Raw genomic sequence first — 15,157 nt, 5'->3', positions numbered from 1 at the left:
ACCATTATTCTTCCATTTATATATTAGAATAAATTTGTTGATTAGCTCAAAAAATCCTACTGGGATTTTTATTAGAATAATTATATAATAGTTCGGAAGAACAGACATCTTTACAATATGAAGATGTCTTATTCATTAACCTCATATGCGTTATCTCTGTTTTCCCAGTTCTTCACTGATTTCTTTTCATAGATTTAAAAAATCTTCTCCATAAATGTCTTATATATTCCTTATTGGATTAATATCTGTACATTATAGTTTTTATTGCTGTTGTGAATATCTTATTTTCTATTGTATTTCCTAGTTATTGATACAGAAGAATGTTATGGACTTCTCTAAGTTCATCTAACAACTTTGCTGGAGTTATTTTCTTTTTCTTTTTTGTAAAAGCACATCTATAGCTAGTTACATTTTCTTCCTTCCTTTCCTATCCTCCTACCTCTTCTTTCTTTTTTCTTGTCCTGTTTTGTTGGCTAGTACCTCCAGTAGTATGTTAAACTGTGATGATATTGGAATCCTTATTTCCAAAACTAAAGGCAATGAAGCTAAACATCTTTACATTAACTATTGTGGGTGTTCTATGTTTTTGGTATATAACTAAGTTAAGGAAACTTCTTTGTAGTCCTTGTTGAGAAAATTTTTTAAATTAAAATGGTGATTTGGTATTTAAAAGTCACGGTTTCTTGTTATTTGCAAACAACATATATAAAATAAAATTATTTCTTTGAGGATCTGCAATTCCAAGAGAATATAGCACACAATTATCCTGCTTTCAAAAGAGCGTTATGCGTATATTTTTATGATGATAGGTGAGTGGGTTGAAGTGTTAGATAAGTAGAAATGTATAATGGATATCTGCTTTCATGCTGTCAGCTGTTTTAACGTCAAACTTTATGTGAAACACTGTTGAAATAACTAGATCCTCAGTAATTGAGAAAGGCCACCTGGAGAGGCTGAGCCTTGAATCAGGCTTTTTTAGTTGAATTTTGAATGACACTTGTAATGTTACCTTTTTAAGGCTGTTTCTAGATCTATAAAAAGAGAAGAGTAGACTGAGGGTTTTTTTTTCTTTTCTAAAATTCTGTAGTTTCACAGCATGAGAAAAGGTGAGAATTGGGCTTGGTCAGTAGAGAGAATCTTCATGCTTTCAGAAGAAAGCACCCAAAAGGAGTCTTGGTCCTTGAATTGCAAGCTCTCAAACAAAGGATGTGGAGGGTAGCTGAAAGGGGGGCAGATGTATGGAAGGTTTTGAAGTCGCACATAACTGCTTCTGGGTGGATCTGGAAGATGGTGAGAGCTGGCAGATGTGAGGGGGTGGGAAGAAGGGTGGTGTGTTGGTAAGGGGCCAAGTGCATGAGACCTGGAAGCTTGATCTAGATGGAGGCTGGGCCAGAGCATGGTTAGGGATTCTGGAGTGGCTGGATTAGCTGTTAGAGAATTTATTTGGGGGCTGAAAATGTTGAGAGACAAGGAAAACTTAAAAATGTCAAGTTTTCTTTTCCTCTATTTGCAGGGAATGGAAATACATGCATTTGCTTGTACTGTTTTTCAAAGATCTGGCATTTGCAGGTATAATCACGGGTTCACGCTGGTATTATTAGAAGCAGGCTAGAGACTGCCTCTCTGGGGAAAACCATTCTTTTTCCTTTGCATATTTTGGCACATATTTGTGTATGTGCTTTAAGAGAGGGTATTTGTATACAGTTGGTGGGAAATGTTTATGCTATATACGGATTTGCAGATGAAAATGGAAGAAATTGGGTGCCTGGGTGGCTCCGTCTGTTAGGCATCTGTCTTCTGCTTGGGTCATGATCCCAGGGTCTTAAGATCTAGTCCCGCATAGGGCTCCTTGCTCAGTGGGGAGTCTGCTTCTCCCTCTACCCTTCTCCCCTGCTTGTGATCTCTCTCTCTCAAAAGAATAAATAAAATCTTAAGGGGGGAAAAAAAAAGAAAATAGAAGAAATTCCCTAGTCTTCCCTAGACTTGGTAACTGAAAGTTTAAACTTTTATTTCTGCAAGAAGACAGGAATTTGGAAAAGTGGAGCAAACGAAGTATAATTTTTGAAAAGTTAATCATCGGAATTAATTTGGAAAATAACCCAGTTTTAAAACCTTTTATTTCTACTTTGAATCTGTTGTAAACTTAGGATAACAGAATATTAAAAAACAAAATCAAAAGCAAAGGAAATGCAAAGGTCCATATACAGCTATTGAAGCAGGAGAGCAAGATACTTGTCTTAAGGAATCGAAGAACGAATCTCTGAATCTCGTGGACAAAGGAAAGCGAGTAAAGCGGTAGGGTTTTACTAAGTGCCGATACAGAAAAACCTCTCAGGAGTGAGAGGGGTCCCAACAGGGTTGCCACTGGGGGCTTTTAGGGTTGGTCTTTTATAGAAAGCTAACCAGGAAACTTAAATCCTTTTAACATCTCTATTGATAGGCACCATTGAGTAAGGACTAGTGATAACACCTTTAATGGTTTACTTCCTTTTTAGGGTCCTGTAATTCTTTGTTGGTCACTAGTCAGACCCCAGCTCTGACGTCTAGGACAGGATGGTCTGGTTTGTTCCCTTAACCTTGGTTTTTACACCTCCACATTTTTGGGATTTTTGTGAGCCTGATGCTGTAGTCCCCTACCTGTCTCTCCCTACCTAGCCTCCCTGTCCCTTACTCATTATTAAGCAAAATAGTGAAATAGATTTAAAAACACCATAAATTTTTGGGATGGCTGGCTGGCTCAGTCAGTAGAACATGTGACTCTTGATCTTAGGGTCTTGAGTTCAAGACTTGTGTTGGGTGTGGAGCTTACTTAAAAAAAACATAAATAAATAACACCATTCATTTTCATTGAGACATTAACTAATAGGAAAACGAAATTCTGAATAGTTTTTAAAAGGTCCTGAATTGTACTATTTTAAAAACTGTTATGCTTTTCCTTTTTTGTTGATGGAAGTATGCTTACTTTTGGAAGAAAAGGAATAAATCACAGTTCTTATGTTTAGCTTTCACATATTTAGAAAAATGGTACATTAATTTTTTTCTTTTTGGAGGAAGAAAGAGGAATGTAATGCAAGGCTTTAGTTGGTTGAATTTGTTTTTCAATGACATGCAACCAGGGGTGCCTGGGTAGTTGAGTGTCCAACTCTTGGTTTAGGCTCGGTCATGATCTCAGGGTCATGGGATTGAGCCCTCAGCCCAGAGTCCACTTGAGATTGTCTCTCCCTCTCCCTCTGCCCCTCCCCCCTGCTTGTGCTCTCTCTGTCTCTCTCTCAAATAAATAAGTAAATAAAATCTTAAAAAGCAACCAGACTAGTTTGGTTTTTTGTTCCCTTGGGCTATTTATTCTGAACTAAGGTGTCTTTTTTTCCCTTCACTATGAAAGAATTCAAGGAAGTGAGGAAAATATGCTCCAAATTCAATGTCATTTGAATGCTGTCATAATTAATTGACTCTCGGTGATTTTTTTTCCATCAGAAAAATTTTCTATAGAGGTTGTTGCCACAAATGTATATATAAGATATTCCTCCCTTATTCCTTTTTAGCTTTTAAATTTCACCTTCAGCAAGCCTAATTATAAACTTCTGATGTATGTTTTTAGAGGGTTTTAGGACCAGCAGGTGATCTTTACAATTTGAAGTTCTTTTTTTATTCCAAAATATTAATGGGAAATTGCCTATTACTTATTTAAGCTGATTCTTTACTTTTAGTACCCATGTAGCATTGGCTTTATCTGCAGGCACTCTAAGTTCTATAATAGATGTATTTTTTTAAAATGTGAAATCCTATTTTAAATGTACTTTTTCTCTGAAGCAAACTTTTTTTTAGTAATTATGTTGATTACTCTTTATTTTCTTTATTTATTTATAAGTTAAGGAAGTGGTAAAACTTGTCTGCTTAAGGCAGTGTTGATGAAAACAGTGTTTAAGTCCATATATTTGACTCTGGGACCACTTAACAGTCCTTCATCTATGTTGGTGCCTGAAGGCCTCATTTTAATTTACAAATGATAATGATGACACTTCATGCTAAGTCCATGTCCCCGGCCCTGCTTACCTCTTCTCATTTCATTCTCCAACAACCCAGTCAGGTAGGTAATAGTAAAAATTTTAGAAGTGAAAAAAAAAGAAAGAATTCTAGAAGTGAATACCCCATGCCTACTTTACTAGGCCACCCAGCTCATGAATGCTAGAGCTCGGATTTGAACCCAGCCATTGACTTTAGAAACTGTGCTCTTACCCACTCCCCGCCCACTGCCCCTGGGTAGTCCAGTCATTCTGCTGTAAGCTTCCCAAACTGGACCATATTTCTTGGCTCCTTGCTTGATTTTCCCTGGCTGGATGTATTCTTTCAGGTGCTTTCCCCCTCTTTTCAATCATGCCTTTCCTTCCTGCCCATTCTAGCCAGTAAATGCAGAGAGTATGTGTACGTGTCTTCCTTGCGAACTTCGGACATTTCAGGGATCTGAGGAAGTAAGTAGGAAAACCCAAGAGGTTGGTAAATACTACGAAACCTGACTACATGTCAAATGTCTGTGCAGGGTCTGAGCTGATGTCAGCCTGTTGTCTCACCTGGGACCACTTTCTCCTCTTTGGCATCACCCCATTTGTCAGGCAGGCACTATTTGGGAGAGGGGACACAAGGGTGGATTCTCTTACGGAAAGGGCGAATCTTATTCCCGGAGAGAAACAAGGGAATCTTATTCCCTTGACTCTGAATTTTTCACAGATCACACACTTGGCCTTTCTAGTCGGCCTCCCTAAAGTAAATGTTTGGAGTAAAAACCTGCCCTGTTGTTCCTCAAAGTCTGATAATGTTTTGTTGTAAAATAGTAGCGGGGATGAGTATGTATGATAGCTAAACACCATTCAAAAAACCCAACCTGGGAATTTTAGACATGCTAGGCTGCCTGCAGAAGGAGAGCCTTCTCGGTCCTAGAGGTTGTAGTTTGCTTCCTGGTCTCCCTTTTTTCCTCCTGGAGCCTGGTGACCTATTGAGCTCACCAAGAATGAGGCTTTTTGGTTCATATTTACCCTGAGAGGAGGCACTGGTGTGACTTAAACCATGAGTGTCCCACAGTTAATGGGAAATTAAAGGTTTTTCAACTCAAATTTACTGCTTGTGAATTCAAGTGACAGCCATTAAGTAATGATCATGAGGTTAGACATTCACAGTGGAATCATTTGGCTCCTGGGTGGGTTTTCTTGATTGATGACCATTTACGGTGATAGAGCTCCAGGCAAAGGAGCCTCTTCGCCAGAGCTGTCTTCCTCTCCGATTTCAGATGGGTTCTCCTTCTTCTCAGCATCTAGAACTGTTTTCTCCCCCTACAGTCTTGCAGTGTAATGGCTGACCATATAGATTCTCCAGTAAGTATTTAATTATATTTTGGACTTTATCACCACTTTGACTATAAAAAAAACACAACGGAGGTGGTCAGTCACTGCTTATGATTTTAAACTAAGTGACTTAACATTTTAAAAATCAATAAGCCCTTCATCGATCAAGTTTTAAGTGATAGAAGAAAAGAACCAAACTTTGGCCATACAGTTTCCTCCTGTGCTAAGCGTTTTATGTGCACGATCTAATTTAATCTTCATGGTAGCTTTTAAGGGGTCAATATTATTATTCCTTTTTTTAAAGATTCGGTAATTGATGCTTAATAAAAAAAGCTTAAATAACTCAACTGAAGTCAACACAGCTAGAATCTGGTACAGCTGGGGGAGGGAGCCTTGGCTGTGTGTCTTAAAAGCCCAGTGAAAAAGCTGCTTTTTCTTGGGTTGGAATAAGCCTCCCAAACAATCAGAATGTTTTTCAGTCGACCCTTAATGCTTAGGCAAATTTACTGTCATTAAAGGATTAAAGAAATAGCTTCTTTCATCCTTCACACTCCAAGTGAAAACATTAAAGCAGAAAGTAGATGCCTGTTATATTTCATTGTGATCAAAGTATATGCAATTCTTGGACGAAAAATTCTCCGACTGCCTGTATTTAAAGTCATTTAAAAGCAACACACTGCTTTCCAGCTTTATTTGTCTTCCTATAAATTAAATCCAAGTTCAATCCAAAGAACCTTCCCAAGCTCCTCTGATGTTTCAGAGCAATAGAAAGTTCTGACTTCGATCCTACCTCACACCCCACTCCCAACCCTTCCGCGGCTTGAAAATTACAGATCATTAACATTTAACAGCTTTTAGAGCTGTTGACTGTTAACCCGAGGCCTGAGGCTAAGACCGCTTTGGAGGTGCTGACTGTCTGTCCCTCACTGTCAGAGCAGCCTCCAAGGATGAGGTCAGCTCTAGTGGGTCTTGCTGTTCCTCACTTCTTTGGCGTTTTCTGGCTGTATTGCCAAAGTAACATGTTGCTCTGCACTTTCTTAGTGTGTGTGTGTATGTGTGTGTGCGTGTGTGTACTTCTGTCTGTGCGTATCTTCTATTCCCAGCAGTACTACAAGCATCTATGATGAAAGCGTGTCTTGTACATCTCCTGTTTCTCCTTGAATATCCACGCGGTAGATATTCTCCTCGGCCCGCGGTAGGTGTTCAGCAAATATTTGATCACTGACATTCAGAAGCTGGCCTCAGTCAACATACCCTGTAACTGCCTTCTCTGAAGCCGAAGTGAAGGATAGGAACATTTAGAATGTAAATTTTATGTATAATTGAACAAATTTTGGATAAGTTACATGTTCACATGGTTCAAAAGGAAATAACATAAAAAACCATTGGGCAAAAAAAAAATCTCCCTTCCTCTTTGCTCCTCTTCTCTTACTCTGCTTCTCCACAAATAAGTAGCCACTTTTTTTAGTTTTGTGGGTCTTCTTCTGGGGCATTTGTCTGGTCTAAACAAATAATTTTAGGGATGCCTGGGAGGCTAAGTCGGTTAGGCGTCTGCCTTTGGCCTCAGGTCATGATCTCAGGGTCTTGGGATCAGTCCCGTGTTGGACTCCCTGCTCAGTGGGGAGTCTGCTTCTCCCTCTCCTCCCTGCTCATGCTCTCTTTCTCTCAAATAAATAAATAACTCTTAAAAAAATAAATACTATTAAGTGAATAACAATAAAAATACTCATTTTTCATGTTTTAATGCAGAGCTTTGCATACTATGTGAGAGTCCTACACCTTGCTTTTTTTCACTTCTCTAGTAGAATTTTTTTTTTTTTCCAGACCAATTCATGGAGTCCTTTCTTATTATCCTTTCACAGCTTAGTAGTGTTAGATTACATGGTGTACTTTATTTACTGAGCCTGTCCCATACTGATGGACCTTTGGGTTGTTTCCTGTTCTCTGCCATTAAACATCCTTCTGCGGTGGCTCGTGGTGGTACCTGTGCCATTATCCCTGTGAGCAGGTGTATTGGAGGATATGTTCCCAAGCAGGACATCGTGGGTCATAGGAAAGTGCCTTTGTAACTGCGACATGCATCTCCAGACTGCCCTTCTTGGGGGAGGGGGGTTGTCACCTTACACTGCCACAAACCTGATCCTCTGTGATCCTGTCAACAGATTGTGTACGCAAACTTTTGGCATTTTGCCAATCTGATAGGCCAAAGATGGTATCTAAATGTGGCTTGAATTTACATTTAATGAATACAGTTGAACGTGTTTTCATATGGTTTAAAGAACTTCATGTGTTTTTGTGAACGGCATGTTCCTGTCTTGCCCCATTTTAATAGTTTGCTGTTCCTATCAATCCCTAGGATTTCCATTCCTAATTATAAATAATGTACATTTCCATGACACCAATACTACAGTTTTCAGAGTCACGTAAGAATTATATCCGTGATCAATATGAATGCCAACATTTCAGGCATGATGAGGCTGTTGAAACAAGTTGAAAATATTTTTCCTAGTTTATTGTTTGGCTTTGCTGGTGGTGGAAGTGGTTTTTTTTTTTTTTTTTTTTAAATAATCTCTACAGCCAACATGGGGCTTGAACCCCTGTCCCTGAGATCAGCAGTCACACACTCCTCCAACTGAGCCAGCTGCACGCCCCTGTGGGAGTGGGTTTTAAAAAGTTGCTTCCTGTGCAGAAGTTTTTAATTTTTAGATAACCAAATTTGTTGAGCTTTTCTTTTATGGCTTTTGGGTTTTGAGGTATTAGGCCTTCCCTACCCCAAGGTTACATGTTTGCTTGTGCTTTTTTCCCCCCTTAATGTTTTCGATCCATTTGAGATCTGTGATCTGGGAGCTGAATCCAGTTTTGTTTTCCAGATGGCTGCCCAGTCATCNTAATTTTTAGATAACCAAATTTGTTGAGCTTTTCTTTTATGGCTTTTGGGTTTTGAGGTATTAGGCCTTCCCTACCCCAAGGTTACATGTTTGCTTGTGCTTTTTTCCCCCCTTAATGTTTTCAATCCATTTGAGGTCTGTGATCTGGGAGCTGAATCCAGTTTTGTTTTCCAGATGGCTGCCCAGTCATCCCAATACCAGTTATTGAAAAAAATTAATCTCCACTAGGTTGAAATGCCATCTTTATCCTATACCCAGTTGTTCCTGGGCATCTGTATTCTTCTAGGATGAAGTCAGAGCACTACACTAACAAATGGGGGTTAGCTGGTGGATAACTTAGGACTTTCAGTCATGCAGCCAGCATTTATAAAGAAGTACCTAATAAATTAGGCAATCATGATGTGCCAGGGCTTGGGGATATACAGATGAGTTTGGAAAAGTCTCTTCAGAAGGTAGCTGGACAATGAATATAATCTCACTGCAGCAGAATAGGAGCGGCAGGGAGGCTGAGGCAGACGGAGATGATCACACAGCAGGAAACTGCACTGAGGCTTAAGGTTCAGCTGAAGTTTGCCAGTCGCGAGGGGAAGAACATTCCAGGCAGAAGAGCTAATGTATGCAAAGGCACAGATCTGTAAGAGTCTGTGGCATTTGGGGGGACTCAGTAGCCTTTCGTGGCCAGTAGAATAGAGCAGGAGACATGGTCGTAGATGAGACCAGAAGCATAGTTAATGGACATTGTGTCTCTCTCTCTTTTTTTTTTTTTTAGATTTTTATTTATTTATTTGACAGAGATAGAGACAGCCAGTGAGAGAGGGAACACAAGCAGGGGGAGTGGGAGAGGAAGCAGCAGGCTCATAGCAGAGGAGCCTGATGTGGGGCTTGATCCCACAACGCCGGGATCACGCCCCGAGCCGAAGGCAGACGCCCAACCGCTATGCCACCCAGGCACCCCGACATTGTGTCTCTTAAGTGAGTGTGGGATTTGGGCGTGTAGTGTTGCTGTGTCTCCCCCATTCCTTCATCCCTCTAAGTAGACAAAGGGGAAAGATTAAGTGAAGCGGTCCCGCGTAAATGGAAGCCAACCCTTAGCTGTGTTCTGCAGGTCAGTTGCTGAGTTTTGACACCTGTTGCTTATTCTAGACGACTCCAAGTTCCCGAAGCCGCAGTCTCACTTTGCTCCCCCATGGAACGCCCAATCCTGCGTCTCCCTGTAGCCAGAGACACCTCGGCGCGGGGGCCCCCGGTGTTGTCACAATCACGCATCACAAGTCGCCTGCAGCTGCCCGAAGAGCCAAGAGTCAGTATCCCGGCCAGCTTCACGAAGTCAGAGAGGTAGGCTTTGCTCTCCTACTAGGTTTAGTGGTCCCTGGGCGCTGAGGGCCGCTGCCACTGCGCCGCCGACTTCCCTTCCCTTGTACCACCTTGATTGCGAAGAAAGACGACGAGCAGCCAGCCTCGCAGCCACAGAGCCATGATGGTGTTGCCTCCTGGTTATAGAAAAATATAATTTGTTTCTGTGTCTAGGGTGAAGTGAGGTGTTTAGGAGACCTGTGAGAGCTTAGCAAGCAGGGAAAGCCAGCCCACAGACACATGGGTACAAGTAGAAATAGAGTCAGCAAAGTCTCCATGTTCATGGCAAAGAATAGACAGTAGCCGGTCATGGGTAGCCAGGAAATGATTGAGGTGGTTTTGAACCTCAGGACACGTAAGACCTTTTCTCTGCCTTGCCTCACTCATAAGGTGCCTCCCTTGGTCTTCCCATCACAGGCCACTCTCAGCAGAGTGCTGGGTAGTGAAGGAGCACTGTCCTTCAAGTCAGAAGGCTCTGTAGTTTGGAAGCAAGTCTTTCAAAGCTTTGAACCTGAGTTTCTGCATCTGTAGAATGGAAATAACCCAGGCCTTCCCCTCTTCTCAAGGGAGATTTGAGGCTCACTTGTGATTGTGCACTTGAAAGCCTTTCAGCTGTGAGTGCCTTATGAACCTATGCGGGACTATGTTTGTTTTTACTTTTGACCCACTGGGAATTCATCAGTTTGGGGATCCCACTTCCTGAGTGTTCATACCATCCTTAGCAACTGTTCCTGGGAATGGACTATATGAAATAAATGGTGTTGGTCTGGGGTGCCTAACTTGTGTTGAGGCTGCTTTTGGCCCTGCAGCTGGCTTGCAGGGGGACCAGCCCATCCTCTGAGGGGAGCAGCGGGGCCCTGATTCGTGGTGAGCAGCTCAATGGGCCACCTAGCCTAGGGTCTTGTTGCTCAAGTCAGCACACATCTTGTTTTATTTTCTAAATGTCACGAGCCAAGTAGTGCTGTGTCCGCCTGCTGTCTTGGTCTGATTCTGGCCCAGGACAGAAAATCTAACATCTTCTGAATCAAATCTGTAGATGCATATGAAAGACCTATTTTTCCTGATAGATTTACACATGCCTGTACTCTGTCTTGCCTAATAAAGAGAAGATACAGAGTCAAATGCTGCCTTTGATATAGGCGCCCTGATTTTTTTTTTTTAAGAATTTATTTATTTATTTGACAGAGACAGAGACAGCCAGCGAGAGAGGGAACACAAGCAGGGGGAGTGGGAGAGGAAGAAGCAGGCTTCCAGTGGAGGAGCCCAATGCGGGGCTCGATCCCAGGACCCTGGGATCACACCCTGAGCCGAAGGCAGACGCTTAACGACTGAGCCACCCAGGTGCCCCTGATTTTTTTTTTTTTTTAATGGTGTTTGGCTCTGAGCTTAACTTTTGATACACTGGGCGATATGAGGAATGGTCATCCACTTGTATATATTTTTTAGTTTTCATGGCATCTTAAAAAAACTGTATTAGAGAAACACTTCGTACCCAAAGTGGAACAGAATGATGTTACCCATCGCCCAGCGTCAGCAATTCCAGCTTTCTGTTGTTCTTCATCTGTTTTCCCTCTACCGCTTTTTTTTTCCTGCAGTATTTCAAGGAAATCATAAATATTCTATCATTTTATCATTGCCAGTAAATGCTTTAATATTTATCTAACAAATAAGAACTTAAAAAAAGAAAGAAAGAAAACTTGACCACAACACCATCATAACCACTTTTATGTAAACCTCACTGCAGATATTTTTGCAAGGATGTTAGAGATGACAACCTTAAAAAAAAAAGGGAAAAAAAAGGCAGGTTGAAAGTTCATGGTATTTTGAGAATTCTCTTCTACTATCACGAATTTCTGATAGACTTACTCTTACAAGTGATGCTAGGAAGCCTGGAATATATGAAAAAAAAAGTGGGGGTGCTTGCATTGAATGGTCTGTGGCCTAAATAGAAGTTGAGGTGACTTAGCTTAATTTTCAGGAGCACATGATACAATTTAATGCCCAAATCTTTTCTTCCTCCATTTTTAAGAAGAGATTTTTAAAAGAATAAAAGTATGTCCTTGAAGCATATGCGTATAAAAATAATTATGTAAAGTATATAATGCAAGTACATATTGCACGAGAAGTCTAAAGAAGAAAATCAGAATTGCCCATAATCCTACCTCCTTTCAGATAACCATTTTTTAAGCTTTCAGCAAATTTACTGGTTTTTTTTTCTATATGTTACGTGTATAGATAAGTAAAAGTTAACATAGTATGATCTAGCCATTGTCAACAATGACATATCTGTTCCTTTTTATTTATCTTATTGTTTTCTCTCCATTTTCCACCCAGGAGGGGCAATTATTGAACTTCCCCATGAAATTTCATTATATGAAAAATACGGTGAGATGCCTCCATGGCTATATAGTGATTTGATTTTTGTACTCCTGGGCAATCGTTTATTTCTTCAGGCTGTTGCTTTCATCTACTGATAATCTTTCTTGCTGAAATCTAATTTTAAACAAGCTTGTTGAGATGTAAGTATCAACATTGGGGGTGCTAAACACCTCTGAGGGAACAGTTAAAAGTTCTGATTCTCAGATATCCCATCCAGCTTCTCTCCTGATAGGAGAAGGGTAGCTGTTTGATGACCTCTGTCATTTTATGATGTGGACAGGTCCGCCTTGGGAACAATCTGAGAAAATTTCACTCATACCAGAAAGTCCTGCAGTTTTAAAAGTATATTAATTTCAGAGTATAAAGGCCTTGGCTTTGGATTCCACTGTATTTATCTATAAAATAACTAGAGGAAAATGGAATAGCATTTTTAACCCAGCTGTATAAGGAAGATAAACTTAGGACCACTGAAGCAATGAAGAAAATCGTCATACCCAAGACAGATGTGTCTGAATATCTGAAGGGGGAAAAAAAAAGAAAGAAAAATAGCCCGGCCAGAGGCAATAGAATAAATATTAAATGAAATTCCATAGCATGGGTGAAGATAATGGGACAGTTTTAAAGATTAAATGGTTATCATCCAAAATATGAAGGATTGAGATCTCAAAGGTAGTACCCAGAGTCCTCCCTTAGAAGTGGTTAGGAGAGACGAATATAGGGAATTTGAAACAACAGGCATATCCTTGTTAGCAATTCAAGAAATGAAAATTGGGACTACTTTTTCTATCAAATTATCAGAAATAATTCTGGCCCGTTATAGGTTAGGGTGTTAAGAAATCCTGGTAGTGCTGCATATTGTCTTTTTGCTACAGCATGGTGATCTGTAATAAGAATTAAACACAAAACAAAGTTGTTCATGGCCATTGACCCATCAATTCCCTGTTGAGAACCATATTCTGAGGAACTAGTCCATGGAATTTGGGTTGGAGGAAAAAAGTTAATTTAGGTAAAGCTATTCATACTAATAAAGTGATAGATTCAACACAAAACATCATGGAAATGATGAGACAAACAATAGTTCACATCAGATACTGAATTTCTGTGTAGCAGCTTAAGATAAAAGTCATGTGTAAGAGCGGCACCTGGCTGGCTCAGTCCGTAGAGCATGTGACTCTTGATCTCGGTCGTGAGTTCAAGCCCTACGTTGGGTGTGGAGCCTACTCAAAAAAAAAAAAGAAAAGAAAAGAAAAGAAAAAGTCAGGTGTAAGCGTTATGACTACATGGACTTGTGTAAGAAATAAGAAAGTCAGGATACAGAATATGTGCGCATTGGACCCTATGTCCCTCTTTATAAAGTCCAGAAATTGTTTAAAGCTGGTGGTTCCAGAATTTTGGGTTGTACTTGCAAACTAAAATTTAGAAGTAGAATATTGGGAGCAGCATGATGTTGCGACTATTAAAATTTGACCAGCAAGGGCATTTTTAAAGCAAAGTTGACAGTCCGTGGTTACTACCATCTCGAAAAGCACATTTAATGCTCCCCTCCCCCTCCAGCTCCAAGGCATATCATCTCTGAATAAAGAGCGACTCATTGCACTAAATAAATTTAGTTTTATGAAAAACATACTGAATTTTTCCTGTTACTAATATTTTATCTTGAATTGGAAGAGTATTCATCATGGATTGATTCTAGCCTATGAATCTGTGTTTTTTAAACCATTGATCACCACTGACTTTTTTTTTTAATATCCTATCACCCTCTTACTGCTTGCTGTCCATAGAATAAAGGTTGTACTCTTCAGCATGGCAAAGGAGGCCTTCCGTACTCTGTCCATCTCTGTGTCCTGCCCTCAGCATGTCTGCTCATCCCCACTGCATACTTACTGCCTCCCTCTGTTGGGAGGTATGTCGCCCAAGTAGAACTTTCTGCCGTGATGGAAATACTCTGTTGTTTGCGTTCTTCTCTAGGGGAGCCACCACTAACACGGGGCTAACGAGCTCTTGAAATGTGCTAGTTCTGAACTGAGATGTACCATGAATGTAAAATGCACATTAGATTTCAAAGGAGTGCCAAAAAAGGTAAAATGTTTCATTAATAATGTTTTGATACTCCTTGTATGTGGACATGAAAATATTTTCTAGGTTAGGTGAAATTAAAAATATTAGAACTGATTTTATTTGATCCTTTTTTTATCCTTTGAAGTGTGCCTACTAGAAAATTTAAAATTACGTGCCTCCCATTTTTGGCTTGTGGTGTATTTCTTAGATAGCACTGCCCTCGGTTGTGGGCTTGCTCACTCCGTCCCTCCTCCACTTATTCTACAGGGACTGAGCACCGACTATGTGTCAGGCTGGATTTTTTTTTTTAAGATTTTTTAGTTATTTATTTGAGAGAGAAAAAGCGAGATCATGCGTGCGAGCACAAGCAGGGAGCGGGGAGGGACAAGAGGGACAAGCGGACTCCCCATGAGTGCGGAGCCCAACAGTGGGGCTTGATCCCAGGACCCTGAGATCACGATCTGAGCTGAAGTCGGACACTTAACAGACTGAGCCACCCACGCACCCACAGACTGGATTTTTATGCTAAAAGTTATGCCCTATTCATCTTTGCTGCTTCTAGCCCTAGCACAACTGCTGGGCATGTGGGTTGGACAAACTGATTTGAGGACCCATTTTCTAGCAGTAAGAATGGTTTAGAAACAGAATGTGGAGGCATTCTTAGGTACCCATACACAGTGGATGGTGACTGGTCAAGGGCTGAGTCAGGTAGTCCCACGGTTTCCTCTGACAATGAGAGCACTGGGTGGGGGTATTCCTGTCTGGGTGGCTAAGGGGAAAGCGATGATGGTGCGAGCCTCTGAAAGTGCCACTGGAATTGTTTTATAAAGAGGTTCTAAGATATTGTTAAAAGTCAATTTGAGCCCTCTGCTGTTTAAGCATATGATGACTAAAATTATGGCACTTATTTGCATTAACTTTTTTACTTCTAGGGACATTATAATGGGTTTTAACATGGCTTATGTTTATGTAAATGGGCGCGAGTTCAATTGGTACAAGTACAATGTGATTTTTAAAATTCTTGTTTGCTAGGTGCTTTCTGAAAAATACACTTTCATAGTAGTGTATGCGTGTGTGCACACACCTGCACACACCCATGCATCGAGTAGAAGAACATAAAGTAAGGAAGTCAAGATGTTTCTT

General features: G+C 40.5%; 1 protein-coding gene across 3 annotated transcripts in view; it reads left to right on the top strand.

The window, feature by feature from the left end:
• The window catches only part of OSBPL10 (oxysterol binding protein like 10), a 292,741-nt gene that overhangs the window by 140,592 nt on the left and 136,992 nt on the right, over positions 1-15,157 (top strand). For 2 of the 3 annotated variants that reach the window (XM_034662124.1, XM_034662123.1), the window contains exon 4: positions 9,368-9,559. The exons of the other annotated variant lie outside the window; for it this stretch is intronic. In XM_034662124.1, the coding sequence (XP_034518015.1) occupies positions 9,368-9,559 (192 nt within the window). The remainder of the gene's footprint in view (positions 1-9,367; positions 9,560-15,157) is intronic. 3 annotated transcript variants of the gene reach the window in all.

This window comes from Ailuropoda melanoleuca, chromosome 6, assembly GCF_002007445.2.
Source record: "Ailuropoda melanoleuca isolate Jingjing chromosome 6, ASM200744v2, whole genome shotgun sequence".
Taxonomy (NCBI): domain Eukaryota; kingdom Metazoa; phylum Chordata; class Mammalia; order Carnivora; family Ursidae; genus Ailuropoda; species Ailuropoda melanoleuca.
The sequence above is the reverse complement of the archived record's forward strand: the minus strand, read 5'-3'. Positions and strand labels throughout refer to the sequence as shown.